At 38.3% G+C, this 25,420-nt stretch overlaps 1 protein-coding gene across 2 annotated transcripts in view; it reads left to right on the plus strand.

The window, feature by feature from the left end:
- Nucleotides 1-3,162: 3,162 nt before the first annotated feature.
- The window catches only part of LOC117186646 (membrane-associated progesterone receptor component 1), a 52,130-nt gene continuing 29,872 nt past the window's right edge, over nucleotides 3,163-25,420 (plus strand). Inside the window, exons 1-2 of one of the 2 annotated variants that reach the window (XM_033387683.1) lie at nucleotides 3,163-3,336; nucleotides 11,567-11,944. In XM_033387683.1, the coding sequence (XP_033243574.1) occupies nucleotides 11,596-11,944 (349 nt within the window). In that variant the 5' untranslated portion in view covers nucleotides 3,163-3,336; nucleotides 11,567-11,595. Of the gene's footprint in view, nucleotides 3,337-3,607; nucleotides 3,654-11,566; nucleotides 11,945-25,420 lie in introns of those variants that run through there. The other variant, XM_033387682.1, reaches the window with a different exon arrangement.

Consider the following 25,420-nt stretch of genomic DNA (forward strand, 5'->3'; position numbering starts at 1 on the left):
TCCGATGTCTTGATCTTAAATCGTGCACTTTCTACCTTTGTTTTCTTCAAAACAAGTAATTAAAAAAAAGTCATTTATATCAGGCTGTATTTTTACGGAACAGCCAGGTCAGCTGTTTTTTTTTTTGACAGAAACGGTGAAAAAAAGAAAAATATCGATCAAATAAATTTGTGAGAACTGGTTTCAGTTCTATATTTTTTGTTATCAAGAATAATGATTAAGTCTAAGTTTTATCAAATTATTCAAAAATATTGATTATCAGTGAAGAAAAATGTAATATATTGAAATATGATCATTACCTAGTAATTTTTATTTTATAACTTATAATGATTACGGTCCCTTCAACATAACATTAAATGTGGAAGGTGTTTTGCAAGTGCATTGTGTTTGTTTGTATGTTTTACATGTTTTACGTGGGCAGATCGCTGGCCGTGGCTGGTCAGCCAAATCTATATAGTTGCGTGTCGGTTTTAACCGGGTATATACGTGTGTGTGTGTGTATGTGTAGCGTTCCGGGCTCTGATGGGGTTCGCGAGACCATAAGTGGTTGCAGAGGCGCTGCAACAAGACAGGAATCGCCCTGGCACAACGCCGTTCTATGTAGTCGATACTCTCACGAACTCCAGAGTTCCTCTCCAGGAAACCTTCTGGCACGAATCTGGTGGCTGTAATGCCGGCCCGCAAAATTTACTGCATTAAACCCTATTTGGGTGGCCCGCCTTCCTTTTTCTTTCCTGTACTCACTTCCAAATTTCGGTTGTAACCTCAAAATTCACGTCGACTTAGCGACGTTACCATTGCGTCCACGCTCTACGATTTCTATAACTCACTCCAAGTTTTCTAATAACTTTCAAGTCTATTTATCCCTATTCACCCTTACTAATACATATAGATAGTCTTATCCTATTCCTTATATCAAGCCTGTCAAGCCTCCCTGGAATTCCTATAGATGGCGCGTCGCCCTCAGCCGTGGGCCAACTATCGCTCAGGTGGGACTGGAACATCTGTCACCGCTGATTGTCCGATTGATTGTCTGGGACGAGATAAGTCCCGCGCATTGGCAAATCGTTTTCTTTTTCACCGCTTTCGTTTACTTTATGGGTAATCTACGCTTCATTCTCTTCGGTCGGACCAGTGTCCAAGAATGGAAGACTCCAACAATAAGAAAGCTGCTGAGAGAGTAGAAGACGTTGCTGGGGATCAGTGAGTCCATCACGGAGTAGAGGATTGGATATAAATTATGAAACTCTTGTACCTTAAAGGGGAAGTGCATTCCATGGAATTGATCGATCGCAATTAGCATCGTATTACTAGCTAGACAAAGCGTTATATACTGTATACAAAAGGATTAAACTCTATTTAAGTAACAAGTACAAAAATACACCAGACACAAAACAAAATGGAGGGATCAGAAATGGATCAGATATTTATTTGATTTTGTTTTTATTTGTAGTTTGCAGCCATTTAATGGAATTAATGGAAAACGAGGTGGAACGTTGTGAGTTGCTGCGGAGAACGCAACTCTACACTTATACCCGATACTTAGTCTTACTAATATTAAGCAACACGACAAAGAGTGCGTGCGAGAGATACAGAAAATCCGTCTGAGCGTGACGTCGGGCGCTGCGTAGCCACTGCAAATTGATTTGTTGCTTTTGGCTATTAAAATGATCCGATCTGATCCAGATTCAGCAACCGGATAGATATGGTCATTATCTATGATTGTGCTTTTTTAGTTTTCTCGAATCTGCAATATTGTAAATGCAACAGACTTTCGTCTTTTGTGGGAGCGGAAGGGGATGGGGCGAAATTCTGAGATATACGTTTTATAGTGAGATCTAACAGAAGTGCGGATACCAAATTTGGTTACTCTAGCCTTAATAGTCTCTGAGATTTGTGGATGCCCCAGATTTTCGTCCTTTGCGGGGGCGGAAGGGGGTGTGGCGAAATTTGGACACGAAACGGTCAAGGTCCGATATCACAGGAGTGTGGATACCAAATTTGGTTGCTCTGGCTCTTATAGGTTCTGAGATCCTTGAACTCATATTTTGCAATTGGCAAAACCGACCATGAAACCTGTGTGTTAGAGAGAGACAGAGCGAGAAAGAATGAAATTGTTTTCTTGATTCTGGCTATAATAATTATACGATCTGGTTCAGATTTTACATTCTAGAACATATAGTCATCGTCTACGATTCTGCGGATGTGGATTTTGGATGCCACAGATTTTCGCCCTTTTTGGAGGCGGAAGTGGGTGGGGCAAAGTTTTGAAATATACTTGTAGCAGTGACATATTACAGAAGTCCGGATATAAAACGTCGTTGCTCTAGCTTTTATAGTCTCTGAGCACTAGGCGCTGATAGGGACGGACAGACGGACGGACGGACAGACAGACAGGGCTCAATCGACTCCGCTATTGATGCTGATCAAGAATATATATATATTTTACGTGGTCGGAAACGATTCCTTCCTTCCTTCACCACAAATCTAATATACCCCAATACTCATTTTGAGTATCGGGTATAAAAATACACGTTGAAGTGAACTGCGTAGATGGAAAATCTCGTTATAATCATTAGGCTTTATAATACTGCGGATTTCCGGGGGTCCCGAAAGGATTTCATTAATATCGACCAGGACAGGTCGAACTATGGTTCTAGTACGGATTAAATTGGAATATCCTATAGAGATTTTTCTGAAATGCTTGAAGTCCAGAAGGAGCATCAGAAATTTCATGAAGAGTACCAGGAAGCCAAGCTAGAGGTACGCCATTAAATTGCGAGCAGCCAAGGCCAAACCAACTTTTAAACAGAGCTGCAGCAATTTTTTAAGGGAGTCCAAATAGTAACGCTTATCGTTCATATATGTATGTATTGTTTTATTATAACCAATAAAAAAGTTCATTTACTAATTTAAACTTGTTGAAATTGCACGATTCAGACCAAAACTTTATTAAATTATGTGCATTAGCTGTTTTTTGACGGATGGTGGAGTGCGTCTGTGCATGCCAGTGTGAATCGGTGTTTCACATCTGTCGAAAGTTTCCACCGTTCCGCCGGGATGTTTTCAGTGTGCTTAGAATATTACGCTTTCGTACGAATATTTCACTGTGCCAACATAGAGCTTATTTGAACTTACGATAGTAAGTCCCACACTTCTAACATCCCTATTTTGACCTTTAGTCTGCTACAAAACAACAGTCACTATTCATATAGTTACAATTTTAATAAACCAATTTTGTAAATCAGTATTTATTATTACACGTTTCCATAGTTAAAACTGGTATGGTTACTAAAGAATACACGTATTTATCTATTTTAGACCTGTGTTTATAAGGTAAGTTTAGTTATCGGGGCGCATAGAGTGTATGTACATATATATGTAATTGTGTATGTAAATGGCATGCATGCAGATAAGAGAAGTTGCATTCATGTTTGCAATATACATACATATGTATGTAAATGTATATATATGTGAGCAGTCATCCATGCGAATGTATAGTACTGTGTTTTTATAACTGATACATAGCCTATAGCACAGTTTATCATTTTTTAAATGGCTGAAATTTAGAAATATCTAGAAATTCTTTAGTGTACATATGTAAATGAATTCGACTATGAAAATGAAAGGATTCTGGAGTGTAGTAGTGTTGGGTAAACATTGCTCATTTTGATGAACATTTTCACTTGTTCTTTTTTAGTAAGTGAGTCAACTCACTTAGATTGCTCAGTTGCTCACTTGCTCACTTAGATTGCTCAGTTGCTCACTTGCTTACTGTTCACGCAGATCACTAAGCACCACAGATTTTGACACAAATAAAATACGTTACATTTAAATTTTAAACAAACATTTATAACTAAAAAAAAATTGCAATGATTCCAAATTTTACTATGCTTTGAAGTATCGAATATACTTTGAATTGGCGTCATACTGAATTTTCAAAAGAATAAACCGTTTTGCCGGTAATACAAAAAGTGTGAAGTAAAAGCAGTTATGAGCAACTGCCAGAATGCAAAATGCTCTTTGAGGAGCAAAATTGCGCAAAAAGTGAGTAGAGAACAAGTGAGCAAAAAAGAACAAGTGAGCAACAAATAACAAGTGAGCAACAAAGAACAAGTGATCAAGAAAGAACAAGTGAGCAAGAAAGAACAAGTGAGCAAAAAAGAGCAAGTGAGCAACAAAGAACAAGTGAACAAAAAAGAACAGTTTGGAAGGAACATGTTCAGTTGCTCACTTAAGTGAACAACTCTTTTTTGTTTACTCACTCATGAGCAACACAACACTACATAAGACTTGTTCGCACAACGTTTAATCGAAAAGGCAAAGCCTATAGTTTTTCGCCTGCATTTTTAAATGTTCAGTCGTGTTAATGGACATAGTAGTGCCGCACATTACAAAAATCAAAATCCTTTATATACATTTCGTTTAGAATGAATGTCAATAGAAAACAAAAAATCACGTTACTTAACAGTACTTTTTTTTCATGACTTTCGACAAATACACATGAACTCATTTCCTCATGCAAAAAGACCTAGAAAGCTAAGCGTTTGTGTCAAAAAGTACAAGGGTGCACGACTCAAGTTTGCAAAACGCATACATATGCAGTGGACTGTGTCACATTGTCGAAACATGCTGTGACTGATTAGAGTAATGTAGTATATGGTCAGATAGACTACAAAAAATTTGTTTGGCGTTCACAGAAACCCGAGTACCTCCCAAAATATTGAAAAAATACCGTTAGGCTATATAGGCTAATACATCATATTCTGTCGTTAACGTATTGAGCTAAAACGTATACATCGGCAAACTTGCGAATACTTTCATCCATATTTCAGTTGAAAAATACCTGTTAAAAGGATCTTTAAGCAGCATAATGATTCCAAACACTTAAGAAAGGCCGGTATGGATTGGGTTGCATCCAAAGAGTTTGACTTTTTGCCATGTCCAGTCGCTGCATCTTAATCCCACCTAAAAAGGGAGTGTCAAACGCATTGTACCAACTGGTTAAAAAATTAGTGGGTCAAATCCTATCGAAGCGTTGTCACGACCTGGTCAATATGGCCATGCCATGCCAGAGCAAGGACCAAATAAAGAACAAAAATGATTAAAAACTTAATATCAAACCTCAAGAAACGTGTAAAAAATGTAAGAGGCTTTAATTTAAGTTCCATTATTTTTTTCGACTTTTTTAAAAATCACTATTTCAATGAAATTTTATGGTTATTTCTTGTAAAGTCATAATAAACAAGATTTAATTTAACGGTATTTTTTCTGGATCTAGCGAAATCTTTTAATCATTGTGTTTCTAAGAAACACACAAGAAAAGAAGAACTTTATCAATTTAGTAATAAAGGAAACAGTTCGCATACAATAATTAGAGTAATTAGAATGTCTTTGGTTATGTCAAATTATTCATTTCGTTTTCTTAAGTCCTTTACAGAATGCCGAACGCTGTGAGGTTCAACACACACTCACATTGATATCAATTCGTTTCATTATGCGTTTCGCACTGACTCAATTAAATTTGAACTCATTCTATTAGACTGTAGTTGTGCGTGAAGCCATTCAGGTCTCTTATAAATACTTATTATTGATGAAATCGGCAATCATTATTAACACCTGAGTTGATTTAGCCATTTTACCCGACTGTCTGTTTCTATGCTTAGTGCTCCATCATCCATATACCTAAAACTTCTCACAGAAGCCAAAAAGACATTGTCACGGTTATATAAACCTAGCTAGTCATCCTGTCAAAGAATATTTATATACAAGTTAAGTTTCAGAGTATCAGCTCCATCATAGCACACCAGAAACCATAGATTACGATTGGAGAAATGGCAACAAAAACGCTTACCATTCAGAAAAAATTATGACCGTTATTTATACCCGTGAGAAATATTTTTCCGAGCTGAGAGTGAGTAAGCGCGTGGAAGGCGTTAAAATTGTATTTATTCCTTCTGTCTATAAAGATCCGATCTGATCTGACTTGGCAATCTGCTTGATATGGGAATTACGATTCCGGATTTCTAGTATCTTCACAACAATGGATTCCACAGATTTGTGTCCTTTATGGGGGTCAGTCTGATATCGCAGGACTCTGTACATCAAATTGGTTTTCATCAGCTTTTATAGAAGAGAACGAGGCGTGAAAAGATGGACGGTCCGACAGACATGGCTATATCGACTCGGCTATTGATGCTGATCAAGAATATATATATATATATACAGTGGTGCTCATACACTTAAGCCACAAGAACTACACCAAGATTTTTTTATTTATTTATTTATTTATTAAATTAACAATTATCTGTTAATAATGGTAGATAATTACAAAAGAAGGAAAAAAGTTAAAAGTTATTTTAATTTAGGTGATTATAAATATTGCATGCTATTAGTTTAAGGGATAGTTCAGGGGATAAGGTATGACAGAGGGAGTTATAATTGGGGCGGATTGGCCTAAAAATACGGGTAGGTCTAGATGGGACGGCCAAGTCAATCTGACCCAAGAGAGTTTGGGAGTCAAAAATCCAGAGAAGGAGCTTATGCACGAACATTACGCCATTGCATATTCTGCGATGGTGCAAGGACGGCAAGTCAATTAGATTTAGCCTAGACCGGTAGGGTGGCAAGACTCTACCCGAGTCCCAGTTAAAGTTACGAAGGGCAAAAATTAAAAATTTCTTTTGCACGGATTCACTAACAACCTGCTGCTCTTTACACTGCCGGCTCCACACAGAAGAACAATACTCAAATATAGGACGTACTAACGAGATATACAGTTGTTTCGTAACGTACGGGTCGTCAAACTCCTTGGACCAACGCTTGATGAACTCTAAAACACCCTTAGCTTTATTTACTGTTGCAGCTATATGGCTGTTAAAACACATCAAAAAGGACTCCGAGGTCATTCGAACTCGAAATTCGCTCGAGGACATGATTTCCTAGAACGTATGAGACAAAATGTGGAGCGCGACGGTAAAATGTCATAAGTTTGCATTTAGAAATGTTCAGAAAAAGAAGATAAGTTGAACACTACAATAGTAGTTCACTTAGATCCAGTTGAAGTCGTGTGTGCAAATACCAATCAGAGTAAGGCAGACAGATTTTAACATCATCAGCATACATTAGTGTAGTAGAGTATGAGGAAGGTCATTCACAAATAAAACGAGGTGGAACGTTGTGAGTTGCTGCGGACACCGCAACTCTACAGTTATACCCGATACTAAGTCAGTATGGCTCTCTCCGGCAGACGCCGCTAATATTGAACGACACGACAAAGAGTGCGTGCGAGAGAGACAGAAAATCAGTCTGAGCGTGACGTCGGGGTCCAGATTCAGCAATCTGATAGATATGGTCATTATCTATGATTCTGCGTTTTTAATTTTCTCGAATGTGCAATATTGTGGATGCAACAGATTTTCGTCTTTTGTGGGGGCGGAAGGGGGTGGGGCGAAATTCTGAGATATACGTTTTATAGTGAGATCTAACAGAAGTGCGGATAACAAATTTGGTTACTCTAGCCTTAATAGTCTCTGAGATTTGTGGATGCCCCAGATTTTCGTCCTTTGCGGGGGCGGAAGGGGGTGTGGCGAAATTTGGACACGAAACGGTCAAGGTCCGATATCACAGGAGTGTGGATACCAAATTTGGTTGCTCTGGCTCTTATAGGTTCTGAGATCCTTGAACTCATATTTTGCAATTGGCAAAACCGACCATGAAACCTGTGTGTTAGAGAGAGACAGAGCGAGAAAGAATGAAATTGTTTTCTTGATTCTGGCTATAATAATTATACGATCTGGTTCAGATTTTGCACTCTAGAACATATAGTCATCTTCTACGATTCTGCGTTTTTAGTTTTATACTATCTTTAAAAATGTAGATGCCACAGATTTTCGTCCTTTGTGGGGGCGGAAGTGGGCGGGGCGAAGTTTTGAAATATTTTTGTAGCAGTGACATATCACAGAAGTCTGGATCCAAAACATCGTTGCTCTAGCTCCTATAGTCTTTGAGCACTAGGCGCTGAAGGGGACGGACGGACGGACGGACGGACGGACGGACGGACGGACGGACGGACGGACGGACGGACGGACGGACGGACGGACAGACGGACAGACAGACAGGGCTCAATCGACTCGGCTATTGATGCTGATCAAGAATATATATACTTTATGGGGTCGGAAACGATTCCTTCTGGACGTTACACACATCCACTTTTACCACAAATCTAATATACCCCAATACTCATTTTGAGTATCGGGTATAATAAACAGAAGCGGGCCCAGATGACTTCCATGTGGCACACCTGAAGTAACATTAACAATATTTGACAACACATTAGAAAACAAAACACGTTGAGTACGGTTAAAGAGATAGGACAAAATCCAATCTAGAAGATTCGTTGGGAACCCTAATAAAGGGAGCTTGTGAGTAAGCGGAGCATGGTTCACAGAATCGAATGCTTTGCTGAGGTCCGTAAAAACTACATCCGTCTGCAAACCACTAAGTAAACCTCACCATCAGACCTGGGAGGAATGTTGGAGCAGGTTAAATAGAAAAATGTCGAACCAACACGAACTTTGACTGCTACAAATTCAATTCCATTGATGTTATTGAATGGGAATAACTCAGATGAGAAATCAGATTTGACTGCAATCAGAACCCCACCTGCAAAAGATGGCCGGTCCATTCTATAAATAGTGAATTTGTCAATGAAAAATTCATGATCATTGATAGAAGAGTTAAGCCAGGTTTCGGTAAAAGTGATGGCATCGAAATCAAAAGACGCACTATTTGTATGAATTTGACGCAATTTGCCAAAAAAAACTGCGAACGTTGGATAGTGTATAGAAAAATGGTACATCAGTTTTTTGGAGCAGCAGGTTCGGTAATTCTGGGACTCGGGTTCGAATCTTTGTGAAGGAACTCATGCATAATTGTATGCTCAGGCCATATTGACGGTTCAAGAGATTTGGATAGTAAAGAATCAGGGAGAAGAATTTTAAAGGATGATATGTTGCTCTTATGTTTAAATGTAAATTTAGTCACACCTATATCATCAGGCGAAGCGTTAAGTTTAGAGGAAATATGTTGTTTAACGTCCTCCGTTGTAGCCTCAGGAATAAGACGGGAAATAAATATTGCTTTCCGAGGGACCACTGCTCTAAGTTGAATTGGCAGCAACAGCCGGAGCCGCCGTTGGCGGATTTACAGATAATGGCGAGGCATAACCACATGGAGTAACGATAGATGAGGGTGGGAGGCAGGCGTACCAATCGGATTAGGTTGCAAGAGATTATGCGGAATTGTCCGTCTAGGCGATTCGCTCAAGAGTTTGAGCCCAAGAAACTGCTATTCAAGGGCTAGAAATTTCTCGTTGAGAACCGAAAATTGTTTCCGGACATCCAGAAACCCCGTTCGAGTCTGTCTCATCAATGTGCGCATTTCGGCCTCATTCTCCCGACAAGACAAACATGACCAAGACAGGCCCATACGTTTCGAGATCAGATCATTTAGCCGGCCAAAATTTCCGCCAGCACATTTTATGTTGGCATAATTGTCGCACAGCCAGCAGTTAATGAATGAATCACCAATGATTACACTACCGAATTCACATTTCTTTGCACTGCAAACAATTGCCATTATTGACAGTAGTACAATCACTGTGCACGAATAATAAAAGTACAGAGTGAGAGCGCAGGCAAAATGGGAAAGCAGACACCAGAGCGAGCCCGACAATCAGCAGCAGCGGCAATAATTCAGATCCAATTCAGCAGATTATCCAACGAAGTGCAGGAAACGAGCAGTAAACTCACCAAAGCAGAGACATAAAAGAATAGTCCACAATGAGGGAGAGCATAGGCAATCCAGAGCGAGTGAGAGCAACAATGCGAGCAGCAGGCCCGCTTATGCTTTCGAGAGAGTGTGGGCGATGCAAACGCTGATGCGCGAGAACAGTGCACACCGAAGAAACGATAACGAAAAGCAGACTGTGTAAAAAACAATAACAAATTGCCTGCACGAGTCCGATGCGTTATGTTAATACATAAACAATTGTTTAATATAAATACAATATCGTTTGTTTACAAACGAAACACTGGTGATTAACACAAAGTATAATCAAATTAAAGAGAATCGATGCTATATCAAAACAAAGTGACAACAATGTTGAATGATATTTAAGCAAAGGGCGGAGAATGCAGGAGCAAGAAAAAAACAACCGGCTTAAGCAAGTGATAGAAGCGAATGAAATAATCGAAAATCAAGAAAAGTTTTTATTTTACAGCTCCCATTTTTTGTCTCAAGTATCTTAAGTATATGAGCAGGACATTTTGGAGATGGTTTCAGATTTTTAAATTATTTCGCTGAATATATATTTTCATAACTTGATTATTGTTGTATTAGAGCACTGGCATATAGAACTAATTTGAGACAAAAAATTGGAGCTGTCAAACTAAAACTTTTCTTGATTTTCGTTTAAATGCTTGGTGTAGTTCTTGTGGCGTAAGTGGCCACTGTACTTTATGGGTTCAGGAACTCTTCCTTCTGGGCGTTACACACATCCATTTTCCCCTACCCCTATACTCTTTTCGATTATCGGGTATAAAAATAAATTGAGTTTCTTACGTGCATGGCTTGTGAGTAGTGGGTGATAAAAAAAACTGACTAAATGGGGTGTTCTATTTAAGTAGATACATATAGATGCGTAAAAGGTGCGCCTTTTCTTATGTTGATATGTAAACATTGAATAACTTTTACATTTACCAACGTATATTAAGGTCTAAAATTTTGTTAGCCAATAAAGGCGGCCATTGATTGATTTTGTATTTAAAATCTAGTCACATAAACTGTTAGTGCTAGTAAACATCAAAGTTATTTAATGTTTAAATATCGACATGCATAAGAAATTACGCACCCTGTCTATATATGGGCAGATCTCACAAATAATGGTTGATTATTTCCCGGTATCTGGAAAAAAAACTTATTCACGGGAGTCGAAATTTTCCTTATTTATGAGTAACAAAAGTCCCGATAAAATCTGTTTTTCCTCAGTTAGCTCTACGCTCAAGCAAAGACCAATTTTAACACTTCTCTTTTGTTACTGTTTTTCATTAAGCACTTTGTAGCGAGCCAATGAAAAAAAGTTTGCAAATCTATAACCATCCATATGTATATTCCAATAAAATTCAAAATATGCAAAAAGTATAAATACATAAACGTAAACACGAACGAAACTACGCAGACACTTTTTTTGTTGTGCCCATCTACAGATACTTTCTGCGAGCGCTTGATCAAATGTTTCTCTTTAAGTTTTTATTGTGAGACACGATCGTGTGTCGGCTCAACCGAACACACGAAAAATATAACACAAGCGAAGAGACAAAGAGTGTTCTGTTCAGTGAGAGAGCCTTCGTGGTGTTTTTGTGCTTTGTCAGTGACCAGACCTCAAAGGGAAATTGTCTTGACCGTTATTTATATACATTTATTTACATAAATGTATGCGTTTAAGGTGAAAATAAGCAAAAAATACTAACAAGTCAATTTTCTTATAATAATACTATGACCGCAGTGAATTTACTTCGTAAAGAGGCGGTGAATATGGACTCAACGCAAAACCTTGGAACAACTGGAAATATTATTAGCCATGAAGCATTGGACGAGTCCTCGTTTGTTGGAAATATACTACGTGAAATTTTGTATAGTCCGATGAACCTAGCACTTTTAACTGTAATAGTCTTTCTTGTATACAAAATAGTGCGCGATCGCACCGAAGTACCAAGTTCTAGTGCTCAGAAACAAACTTTACCAGAACTTCCCAAAATACGACGCGACTTTACTGTTAAGGAACTACGACAGTACGATGGCAACCAACTTGATGGTCGAGTTTTAGTGGCAGTTAATGGAAATGTGTACGACGTTAGTAAAGGAAAACGCTTTTATGGGCCAGGTGAGACAATAGAACTTTATAAGACTTTTTACGTGCTTATATCTTTCACTACACTATTATTTTATCTCTAGTTTCGAGAGAAATAATCTACTTTATTCCAAGTTCATTACGGGAGACTTCTAGTCAAACGATTTATTTTTTAAGTTTCTTTAAATTCCTTTACTTCATAAGACTAAGAAAATAATTCCGATTGGAATTATTAATGAGACCGGCTGGGGAACTCGATCTTAACGCTCCAAGAATAGAAAGCTCCATTCAAAGACCAAATTCTGTTGTCGCTCAAGAAAGCTAATCACCGCCTCGTGAAAGAAATCCTATCGCTCTTTTGCGATTGCATCACTGCTCAGTGACACAGTCGTGGACCGTATGAAAATATAGTCACTCCTGGACAGGATAGTTCTTGGTCTTTCCGACAACGCGTTTACAACGTAAACGTGCAATGACTGCGCCATCAAGTGGCCCAAGTGACACTAAGTCGAAGCCCATTACGTGAAGTTCGCAGGCTGAAACGTTGCCCCATTTCTGAGCTGTATTTGAAAAAAAATCTTCCAAAATTTAGTTCGCACAAGTACATGGAGGATGTACAATACATTGTCAAAATTGAATATTTGCTTTAATTACACTAGGCAACAAAATTGAACTTTTTATGTACGCTCCGAACCAAAACGCATTTTTCTAATAGATTTGGTACCTTTTTTTTTTTAAAGAAATGGTTTTTTATACTGGATACTCAAAATGAGTATAGGGGTATATTAGATTTGTGGTAAAAATGAATGTGTGTAACGACCAGAAGGAAGCGTTTCCGACCCCATAAGATATATATATTCTTGATCAGCATCAATAGCCATGTCTGTCTGTACGTCCGTACCTCCGTCGGTCCTTATGAACGCCTAGTGCTCAAAGACTCAAAGCAAGAGCACCGACATTTTGTATCCGGACTTCTGTGATATGTCACTGTTACAAGTGTTTTCAAAACTTCGCTACGCCACCTTTCGCCCCCACAAAACACGAAAATCTATGGCCTCCACAATTTAAAATATACGAGAAAATCAAAAACGCAGAATAGAAGAGAATGACTATATTTTCTAGACTGCAGAATCTGAACTAAATCGTATTATTATTATAGCCAGAATGAAGAAAGCAATTTTATTTTCTTTATTTAATTTAATTTTCAAGTGGATTTCAAAATTTCGTCCCACCTTCTTCCGCCCCCACAAAGGACGAAAATTTGTGGCATCCACAATATTGAAGATACGAGAAAACTAAAAACGCATTATCATAGAGAATGCCCATATCTACCAGTTTGCCGAATCTGAATCAGATCGGATCATTTTTATAGCCAAAAGTAACAAATAAATTTGCAGTGGCTACGCAACGCCCGACGACATGCTCAGACACATACTGACTATGTTAGGGTATAAATGTAGAGTTGCGGTCGCAGCAGCAACTCACCTCGTTCCCGCTCGTTTTCTATTGCAAGGTTTTTTTTTAAATTTATTGTACTGTTTCTTTTCTTTTTCAAATAACTAAGGTATCTTACATCTGGTTGTATTGAACTTTGCTATTCTGAAAAGCTGATAAGTGCTATAAGTGCAGCTATAAATCGGACCCAAACAATTGAAACAATTGAAGCTTCAGCTTCTCGCCGTAGGCTGTAAAAATTAATAGCTATAAAAATAAAAAATAAAAATTTTAATTTTTTCGACTTTTGCAGAATACAAATTTTGATAATAATAATCTATAAGGGCAATAAGATTGCAGGCGGTAGTGCTATATTTCATTAAATAAATTTAAAGTTCGAAGCCTAAATATGGTGTTGAATAGTTTTACCTATGCAAAATGCTAAATTTTTATTTTTTTTGTTTAACCTAAACAACTTTAAATGCTTAATTTCACTATACATAATAATTTTGTATTTAATTTTTTACTTAATTTGATTTCACAAAAATGGGGGGGAAAAAATTAAAAGTTCGTCAAATCACTTTTTTCCGTATTTTTATCATACGTACCTGTGGCGGCGCTATTTTTCCTTTTTTTTGTGCAAGGTTGTACAAAATATCGCTCTAAAATTAAGCCTCTTGTAGAAGTTTCGACATCCTCATCATTATTTCATATATGAAAGGTGAACAATTTCTGAGAGTACCAAAAATATTTTTACCTACTGAAGTGTAAATATTAAACACAACTTTGAACTTGTTGGGGAAATGGGAAGAATGGGAAATTCTTGATAAAATCAAAGCAGTCTGTTTGATACAGCTGCATCCAATTCCATAGAACTTAACGGCGCTGTTTTCCTCCTAGACAAAAATATGAAACGGAAATCTCTTATACGTGCAGAAATAACATCAGTGAAATATATTTGCGGGCAGCTTTTGAGCCATGTGCCGAGCTAAATCAGGAACAAACGTTCTGCTTTTTGCCAGATTTTAAAATTCCTGGAACACTATTGAACAAACAAACAGTACGTTGGCACGCATTCAAGTGAAAGAAGAAATATAATAACTCATTTCTGGCAAGTTGAATTGACATGACATCATGCGCGTACACACTAGTTCGATCACACTTATTCAGTATCTCATTCTAATTCATGAATGAGAGAACTAAAACCAAGAGGAGAGGGGAGACCAAGACTGGCAAGAGTAGACCGTGATAAAACACCAAGTTTTGGCAAGATTATTTTTGAGGTGTTATATTTCTTTCAGACTTCTTAAGAGTATGAATGGGGAGAAATTGCAAAAATAAATTTAGTCGATAATGATGTGAAAACGACAGCGACAGGCGAACATACAATATATGTATATATTTTTATTATGCTAGATACTCAAAATGTATAGGGATATACTAGTTTTTTTATACAGTGCATCATTTCTGACTTTCCGTTTGTCTGTCTATCCGTCTGTCCATCTGGTTTGTCGACTAGTTATCAGAGACAATTAAAGCTAAGGCAACCACTCCTGTAATATCACACTGAATCAAGTTTGTTTAAAAATTGTTGTAAATCCGTGGCATCCAAAAAATTTGAAGATACGAGAAAACCGAAAACGGAGAACCATAAAGAATGACCACATCTATCAGATTGCTGGATTATATTGGATCATTATTATAGCCGAAAGGAATAAATAAATTTGACCCTGGTGGAGGTGAGCGAAATATAATGGCTGATTATGGTGTGAGAAGGGAGACAGGGATATATGTATTATATATCAGAATAAAAAACAGTAGTGGAGAAATGGAAACAGATCAAATATTCTAAAATGATGATCTAATGGTGGAAAAAAATGGTCATTAAGACTATAAATGGTGAGCAAGAATTAATGTTAGAACATAACTAACGGTTGTTGTTCCTTTTTTTCTCTCTGTTTCTCGCCTTATATGACTGTCGCGAAATTGAGATATTCACCTCTCACTGCATTAACAACCAAATCAATCTGTCTCTTTTGCGAACAGCGATAAAAAAAAACTATACCAACTCCGGCACATACGTATAATTACGTTTAAAATATATTGAATACGTTACATAAATTATAAGATTACATATGTACATATACATTGCCTAGGTATCCGGTGTATTGGTCCTTGCCGCGGCTCACAATTTACCCGATCGTTACATTTCGTTTTAGCTCGGGCAATTCATTTAAATTTAAGTTGAATAAATACAAATTTAAACGAGGGGTAACGTTGTAACCTTGCTGCTACGGCCGATAATCATTTAGTATGGCTCCCCTCCGGTAGAGGGCGCTTACATTGAACGGCAAATAGTGTGTTAGATAGAGACAGAAAATAAATCAGAACGCGTAGGGCACTGCAAATTGATTTGTTTCTTTTGGCTTTAATAATGATTCCATCTGATCCAGCTTCGGCAATCTAGTAGATAAGGTAACTTTCTATGATTGTGCGTTTTTAATTTACTCGTTTTTTCAAAATTGTGGATGCCACAGATTTTCGTCCTTTGTGGTGTCGAAAGTGGGTGGGGCGAAATTGAATTTCTTAAAAGCTATTGACGGCTGCTGATCTGAACATACTCCCCCTCACTCCAACGCTTCCAAAAGATCTGTTGGGTACAGGTGACTCGTTGCCTGCGATCAAGTCTATTGAAGTTAAGACCCGTAACGTCGCTGAGGAAACTCAATCAGCGGACGACAAATTAAAAACTTTCCTGGTGGAGCAACATTTTTCATGCCGCCGATGGACCAAAACTGTAAGCGAAGTACCAAGTACCGACTACGGACCAGCATGGTAATGCTTCCCATAAAACTGCGTAATGATGGCGATCCCTTGGATGATCCCTTGGATGATCCCTTGGAAAAATGATTGGGTGGCGTGCATCGAAGCCGAGAGGTGAGTGCCGTGCGACCACTAACACGAATGAGACCAAAGCCACCTATTAAAGGCGATAGCGAGGAAATTCTGCTGGAAGCCTCCACGCACTTCCCTTCCGCAGAGCAAGGTACTCAGAATACAGGTGGGCTTGTTGAACGATGCGATATAATGCGATCTTTTGCGAAGGTCCTGAGATGAGAGATCCGGTGACTTCGTCCTACTGATGAACTTCTGAATGTAGCCAAAAATATGCATCATGACTCCAAATGAGTTGATGTGCTTAAACGAAAGCGAATTGTCGAAACGCTCAGACGAAAGCAATACCATATGTCGAATTTCTGGAAGATTGACTTCTGGCGAGCACGGTTCTGGCTAGCAACTTTTTTCGCCTTGAATACAAGAGCTCCTGAGGCGCGGCACCCTTTGACAGAATGTCAGCTGGGTTCATTTCAGTTGGCACATAGCGCCAATCCATGCCCCTGGTAAGTTATTGTATGAACGAGATCTTGTTAGAGACAAAAACGTTGAATTTGGGTGGTTCCTCTCATTGTCAAGACAGGACCACAGTTGAATCCGACCAACAAATGATTGGGAAGTCAAAGGAATCCATTTTCCTGATTTCGCCAAGCAAATTGGCCAATAAGAACGCTGCGCATAGTTCAAGCTTAGGCACCGTGAGTGTTTTCAGTGGGGCAACCCTAGCCTTCGAACAAGGCAAATGAACCGAAAACGAACGAGCCTGATACAAGCCCCATAGTCTTGGCATCATAGAAGCAATGTAATTCAAACCTGATCTTAGGTTGCAGTACGTATCGAGGAAATATAGCGTTGACCCACAGTACCGAAATCCTTGCAAGCCCAGTCCAGGCCGACTCCAAAGGCTGATGAAGACTTTCATCCCAATGCAGCTTGTCCCTCCACATGCGCTGCATTCTTATTTTCGCTCTTGTCAATGTAGGTCCGATCAATCCAATGGGATTATAGCACTGTGCAATGGTTGACTACACCGAACGCTTTGTTTGATTGCCAACACAGATTTGAGGAGCAAATGTGGCTCCCAAATATGCCCAAGCGCTTTGGTTATATCACTGCCATCATCCAGCTTCAGAAAACTTTCCCCTTCGGCCTCTGGGACTTTACGAAGGATATCAGGGGAATTGGAGTACCATTTCCGCAGTTGCAAATTCCCTCGAGCAAGAAGATCCGTTGTTTGACGCAAAATATCTAGTACTTCCTCGACCGAATTGGCTTTAGATAAAATGTACGAAAACGGATGAGTGTTTGAAAAAGCTTGGCTTGAATGGTGGGACCAGACATAGGCAGATCATTTAGACCAGATGTGCTAGCTGCAGAGCCGTCGAATACAACCCTCAGCTTTGTTGTGGAGCTATCCTCTTTGATGACGCAATGATGTGGCAAGAAATATTTGATCTTGTGGCTGGAGGCTGGCATCAAAGAAGGCATTATGGGAATTCAAACCTTAGACGAGGAAATATAGCGTGACCTACAGTAGCGAAGGCCTTGCAAAACTCAGTTCATGCCGATTCCAACGGTTGAGAAAAAATCCCAATGCAGCTTGTCTGTCCGCATGCGCTGCATGGTTATTTTCGCTCTTGTCACCGTGCAATGGTTGAAAACACCGAACGCTTAGTGTTCTTTCCAACACCGATTAGAAGAGCAAATGTAAACAAAAATATGTCGCTATGGGGATCCAAAATGAGCTCAAGCGCTTTGGTTACATCACTCTCATTATTCAGCTTCAGACAAATTTCCCTTTCGGCATCTAGGTCTTTACGAAGTACATCAGGGGAATTTAATTTGTAGATCTGTATGTCCTCAAGAGAGTCCCGCTACAATATGCATTGATGCATGGCATTGGGACACCCACAAGTTGGGAGCCGAATGCCCGCCACCAGATAGAATCCATCCGAGATGGCTGCAGCAAAGCTAATCCAGCGCCAGCTGCTTTTGTCCCACACACAGCAACTCAAAGAAAAGTCCGGCACTGATGAGCGGATCAATCCGCTGCGGCTTATGGAGCAAATTGTCAGCAAGCTGGATATTCGAAGGTACTGGCCAATGAGTAGTGCTAATTGAGACGCAAGGTTGATTGTCCATAATCTTCTGGGCAACGACGACAGTGATGTATTTGGTGAAATCTGAAATTCGCGATTTCAGATCCACCGAGAACTCTTCAGTTGAGAAGCTGTCATCTCCTATGTCAGAGATTGCGGTAGACTAGTTACGAACAGCAATTGCGATCCCGATGGCTAATAGCACAGGATAAGCCGGACTCTGGTATTAAAGAGCTTACGGCAATGAAGGCGACAATGCAACCATGACGGTATGACTTGGTTGTGCTTGTGAGGGTTTACTTGGAAAAACAGATTGGAATGTCTCTGAACGAAGGAAATGCAGAAGAGTGTGGTGCTCCAATTGGCAAGTGCGACAGTGACCTGATTTACAATCTTTCACGTAATGGCCCTTTCATAGGCAATTGACGCATGACAAGAGCCTCTTTGCTTCCTTGTGACGATTATTCGGCGATAAACTCTTGAACTGTTGACAATAATATGGTTTGTGCCCTTGCAAAAAATCACAGGAAGCGGGAGCACACGATGCTACGAAAGTTTTTTTATGATCCATACTCACGGTTTTTAACGACTTGCCAACCTGACCATCTTGCCCTTGCATGGAGTGATACGGATTCATCATCAAGGGTACATCTTTGTTCCAGAAAGGCAGAAAATTTCTGCCAGGATGGAAAATCGAGATTCAACGAAGGTGCTGCCCATTTAGATTAAGTCGTCCTGTCCAAATTATATTTCTTCTTTTGTTGTCGGCGCTTCCAATGCGCGAAAATGTGAGGTGGCGGCGTCCGTAAACGCCAGCCCAAATATCTCTCTAATGTGTGCTTGTAGAATGAGATTGTTATTAGCAAATCGTTTTTTGAAGGGAATGCAGTGTCAGTGAAAACTACGAAAGCGTCACAAGTCGAGCTTCCAGAACGAGCTCCCAGGGACTTCGGCTCTGGCGTCCGGTACCGCCGTGTCATCATGAGCCAAGCGCAGAGAGAACATTTTGCATGTGTTAGTACACACGCAATATATTTCGAAATAATTATGTGATTGTATGCTTTTTTCGTTTTCACTTGCATTCTAACGTACTTTGCGTGAGTGTTTAGTATTGCTGGCCGCTAGAACTGAAATTCGAGTTTAGTTCTTTTTTTGGGTCTTTTGATGAACTGACCTACCGCCACAAAATTAATGAAGAATGGGCAGGGGGTGGGGGTATGGTACTCTAGGCCGCGGAAAATTAAATAAAAACTTTTATTTTTTTTGTATACTACAAAAAATAAAATACATACATATTACAATAATTATATCCTTATTTTGGACATGTTGGTTGGTTATTTTGTTGATTTTTTTGTATAAAAACAAAGTATACCTCATTTATAGACATATGTTAATACATATATATATATACAATACATATGTACATACAGTCGCCTCTCAAATTTACTCCCGATTGAAGATCGGGACCCAGGAAACACCACGAGGAGGCCATTATAATTAAAATGATGTCAAAAATTAATCTGACCTTTGAGTCGACTTGTTATGACTTAATTTAAAAACTTTTAAGTAATTAAGTCACATCCATGTTCGCCGCTCTAAATTAAATCTATTAGATACATGTACATATAATTGAAAAATAAAAAATGAAAAATAAACAAAAAATAGTAAACTTATGCATGTATATTACAAAATCCCTGCCGCAAAATGTTGAGCTTCTTCTTGTATGATTTTGTATTTTGATTCCCTATCATCCTTTCTGTTAGCCATTAATAATTTTTCTTAAAAAAAACAATACAAACAAATTAAGCAGATGGTTACGGTGTGAAAAACACGCATCTAAAAATGTAAACTAGTCTGCATATTTATCTATTTTTGACGTTAAAATTATACATTTTTGACTATGCTTCAACTCAAATGGCGCTTTAAGTTCTAAACTACTGCTGACATAGCCAACAGCTTATGGAATAAATACTCTGCATAATATCTTAATGCATTCTCCTTGAATGCGGCTTGGATACTTAAATCTGTTGCTTCTATGGAAAGCTCTAACTCTGAATCTTCATCAGTGGAAATCTAGATATCGTTATCAAAAGTTGTAATCTCTGCTGCCGATTCACTTGACACATTATTATTTATAATGTTAATCAACAGTTCCCAGATACTATAGTTGCTCAAACATGAACATATTATCGTCAAGACCATGCCAATTTCGGCCCCCTTACAGAATGTTCAAACATAAATATATTATTGTACATATTCACTCATGTATCCAAAAAACTTATCTCAAAAGAAATCACATAAAGTAGACAAGTTATGACTGTTCGGGTGTAAACAGAGATCTGTAGCCCATTAGAAAATACTACAAAAAAACACAAGTGGAGAAAACACTTAACCAAGGCAGTCCTAAAATAACACTTATGTAAGCATGCACTCTAATAGACACCCGCAGTAAAATGTATCCTTTGCGTAGGTCTAACGATAGTTATAGAATACAAAATTGTACCTACTGACTCATTGTCAAATCACATAAAAGGCTCTGGTTTTAAGAATACAATTTAGTTTGAATTTACAACTCAACTCGCATATGTCTAGAATTTTCTTTTAAGGTCTTAACATTTTGGTCCTTCGAGACTCTCCGTTGTTTCCCCCTGTGGTAAGAGCACGGAGTTAAACCAGCTTCTTTGAGACTGAACAAGTGTCTAGTTCACTGACAGCTCAAGGTAGCGAAATAAAAAGTTCTGATTTCCCTCCTGTAGGAAGGAACAGAGTATAAAATAAATTAATGAAACGTAAGTTTCAACTAATAATTTGGAAAAGTACGAGCTGGACAGTACATCGAAAGAACAAAAAATATATAATTCGAAATATCCGAAAATTCGTAATGGCCAGCAATTGAAAAAAAATAGAAGTGGCAAAGTGACTGTGACTGTAAAAAAATAGATGCATAAATTGGTTTGTGTGTGCCCACTGTGCCAGTGACAATAACTACAGCGACCCTAGCAGCAGCGACATCAGCAGCATCGACACCAGCAGCATCGACATCAGCAGCAGTGACAATAGCTGCGATTCAGCGAAACATATTAAATGGTTTTATGATTCTATACAATACATTTAATAAAATTAAAATCACAATTAACAGAATAAGTTGATGTTATATTCGCGCATATAGTGTTGAAAAAATTCACCAATGATGCCTTACAACTATATGAAAGTCATATAAAAAGGACAAAAGAGATCCAAGCATTGGATTCCAGATGTAATGGAATTTTTGGAACAACGGTTTTTTGTACACGTCGCAAGATAAAGAGTGGAAACCGTTGAAAAAAGTAGTGCAATATGGCGAAATGGCAGGACATACCGTAATTCACTGCTATAGGTTTAAGGGAATGAGTCCGATAGATAGAGGCCAGTTTATTTAAAAACAGAGTCTTTGCACAAAATGCTGTAGGCATGCTGCGTATAGATTAAATAATTGGGATAGATTTGTATACCCATATTTAAAAATGCGGAGGAGTAAAAATATTCTAGCTACTTGGTCAAAATACAGAATTCGGATGGATATATACGGATATAGTTTGAACCAAATCAAAAGGTGATAAATTTATTCTTGCGACAACATTTGAAGTTGGGGACTTAGAGCGGTTCTGGGAATTGGAAAGTGAAAAGAATGACGTAGAAGAAGATGTGTGCGATAAGCATTTCTTCGAAACAACAAGAAGAGATGAGAATGGCAAGAATGTGGTCATACCATTTAAAAAAGAAAAGGATCTAGGAAATGGAGAACCACAAGCTATAGCGCGATTTTGCAGTTTAGAAAGAAAGCTCAGCAATAATAAAAAATTAAATGAAAATTACATAAAGTTCATGCATGAATATTAAAACTTAGGACATATGGTAGAGTCCAAAGAAGATGGGAAATATTATTTGCCCCATCAAGGAGTCATAAGAGATTCCAGTCTAACGACAAAGCTGAGGGAGGTTTTCAATGCTTCAGCAAAAACCACAAACAATAAAAGTTTAAATGATATCATGTGGGTTGGACCAAGAATCCAAATATATATTTTCGGTATTATGAAGAAATGGCGTAAATGACCATTTGTAATATCTGCGGACATTGGAAAAATGTACCGGCAAATTAATGTTGATAAAGACGATCAACAATATTTGCATATCATTTGGAGTGATAATCCAAACGAAAAGTTAATAGAGTATAAACTCACAACCATTACGTACGGCACAGCTTCAGCACCCCACTTAGCAAACAGGGTGCTTGCTGCAATAGCAGATAATTGCAAAAATCAAGTAATTAAGGATATCATAAAGAATGATTTTTATATGGACGACCTGATGACAGGTGCCGACTCGATACTGGATGCTAAAAAGCATGTAAAGGAAGTTACGCGAGAGTTTAATAAGGTTGGGAAATTATAGAAGGCGTTAGAGATGACCAAGAGAATAATGTATTAACCATTGAGGAGAATGAATCCGTCAAAACATTAGGACTCCAATGGGAACCGGTTAAAGACGATTTTATGTTCAATTTCCATTATGAACCAATTAAGAAAAATAAGAAGAGAATAGTATCATCTACCTTAGCCAAGATGTATAACCCCTTAGGCTGGTTGTCTCTAGTGACACTTATCGGAAAATTATTTATTCAAAAACTTTGGCTAGCAGACAAAAATTGGGATGAAGAATTATCAGAACAGGATACTCGGGAATGGAATTCGTTTAAAAATAGTTTAACAGAGTTAGAGAATATTCGGATTCCAAGATGACTAAATTCTCAGCACAATAAGTCGATGCAAATTCATGGGTTTGACGATGCATCCGAAAAGGCTTATGCTGCCGTATTGTATGCCAAGGTAGACATTTCTACAATTATAATAGCCAGCAAAGCAAAGTTATTCCGAAAAAGAATCGCAAAACTATTCCTAAATTAGAACTCTGTGCTGCACATCTTCTGGCAAAATTAATTCAACGGTTGAGAATAGCGGTTGGAAGTAATGTAGAGTGCCTGGAGTGATTCTACTATTACTCTGGATAAAAAATGGAGACAATAAAAACATGTTTATCAGGCGTCGAACTGACGAAGTATAAAAATAAAATAAATTAAATGGGGACTGTTAAGCTATTAAGCGTTTTTAAAACCTGTTGCAAGTTTGATTTAAATAAAAGGTAGAGCGGGTTTAAATAAGAGGCACAATTTATTGTTATATGTGGACCGACGTATGCGTATGTACACATGTTGCCATTTATTGATACACGAAAGCGAAAGTATGTATGTTAGTTGTATTTATGTGGGTATATGTGTGCGATTCTGATGGCTACGAACATCAACTCCAGACTAACTAAGGCAGGCGGACCGACTTGGCCGTGCCCTAATGCAGGCGATCGTACAAAGAGAGCGATAGAAGGAGAGCGCTATAGCTGCAGCTAATCCCATAGCTCGGGCTGAAGCTAAGCCGAAAACGAAACAATAGATAGAGCGCGAGAGAACGGCAGGAACGAAGAAGGCGGACAGAGAGTCGAAAGAACGGCTGCTGCTGTGCGTAAGCATTGCGCCAAGCAATGATTTTGTACAGTGGGCAGTGCAAATATCGAACAGTAATGGTGATTTACGTAAGGCTGCACCACTGACTATAATTTAAAGTATTTATGCTGCTTGACCCGACAGGGACATTTTAGAACTGAAGACAATCCAGCAGATGTAGCATCAAGGGGCATTAGTGCAGATAAGCTAAAATATTTTAAGATTTGGTGGGAAGGGCCTCAATGGTTGGCGAAATCTAAGGAACATTGGCGAAAAGTGGAAATTGAAAAAAAATAAGTTGTTGGCACAACAATTTTAATAGCAAAAAATAACATTTTTAATGAATTATTACAAAAATATTCGTCTATGCATAAACTAGAAAGAGTCATTGCATATGTATTGAGGTTTATTCAAATCAAAATAAAAAAAAAAATAAAAAATTTCCTCCATTTTTGAATGTAAAGGAGATTAAGAGCGCCAAAATATTAATAGTAAAACAACAACAAGTAATCCAATTCAGTTCCGAAATAGCTAGCCTAATTAATAAAAAGGAAATAGAAACAAAAAATAAATTATTAAGCTTAAATCCGTTTTTAGACAAAGATGGATTGTTAAGAGTTGGAGGTAGATTGCAAAACTCCAACGCGGAATTTGAAGTTAAAAATCCCTTGATTTTAGATAAGATAATTATCAAGAATGCACATAAAGAAACATTGCACGGTGGAATTAATCTGATGCGAAACTATATCCAGCGAAAATTTTGGATATTTCGGTTAAGACATTGCTTAAAGAAAAAACTTAAAGAGTGCGTCACCTGTGCTAGGCATCGACAGAATACTGCAGAACAAATTATGGGAAATCTGCCGGAACACAGAGCTACAATGTCGCACCCGTTTACAAATACAGGGGTAGACTTTGCCGGGTCTTATCATATCCGATGCTCTAAAAACCGGGGGCAGAAATCCTATAAGGGATATATTGCCGTAGTCGTATACATGGCGACAAAGGCTATTCATTTGGAAGTAGTCAGCGATCTTACTTCAGATGCATTTCTAGCTGCACTTAGAAAATGTGAAAAAATGTTTTCCGATAATTGAACCAACTTTGTGAGAGCTTCGCGCAAATTAGACGAGGAATACCAAAGAGCCCTCAGAAACAACATTAAAGTGGTTCCAATATTAGAAAAAGAACAGATCGAGTGGCATTTTATTCCCCCGGCAGGACCTCACTTCGGAGGTATTTGGGAAGCTGGGGTAAAATCAGTGAAATATCACTTAAAAAGGGTAATTGGGGACAATAATTTAACCTATGAGGAAATGGCAACTCTATTATGTCAAATTGAAGCGGTACGAAATTCACGCCTTTTGTATACAGCTAAAAATGATATTGACGATCTGGATGTATTAACACTAGGTCATTTTACTATTGGAAGACCCATATTTGGCCCGATTGAGACAATTTCAGAGGAACAAACGGGGAATCTGGATTGGTAGAGATTAACTCAGGAAATGAAAAGAGAATTTTGGATTAAATGGAAAGAAGAAATAA

Source organism: Drosophila miranda, chromosome XR (genome assembly GCF_003369915.1).
Source record: "Drosophila miranda strain MSH22 chromosome XR, D.miranda_PacBio2.1, whole genome shotgun sequence".
Classification (NCBI taxonomy): domain Eukaryota; kingdom Metazoa; phylum Arthropoda; class Insecta; order Diptera; family Drosophilidae; genus Drosophila; species Drosophila miranda.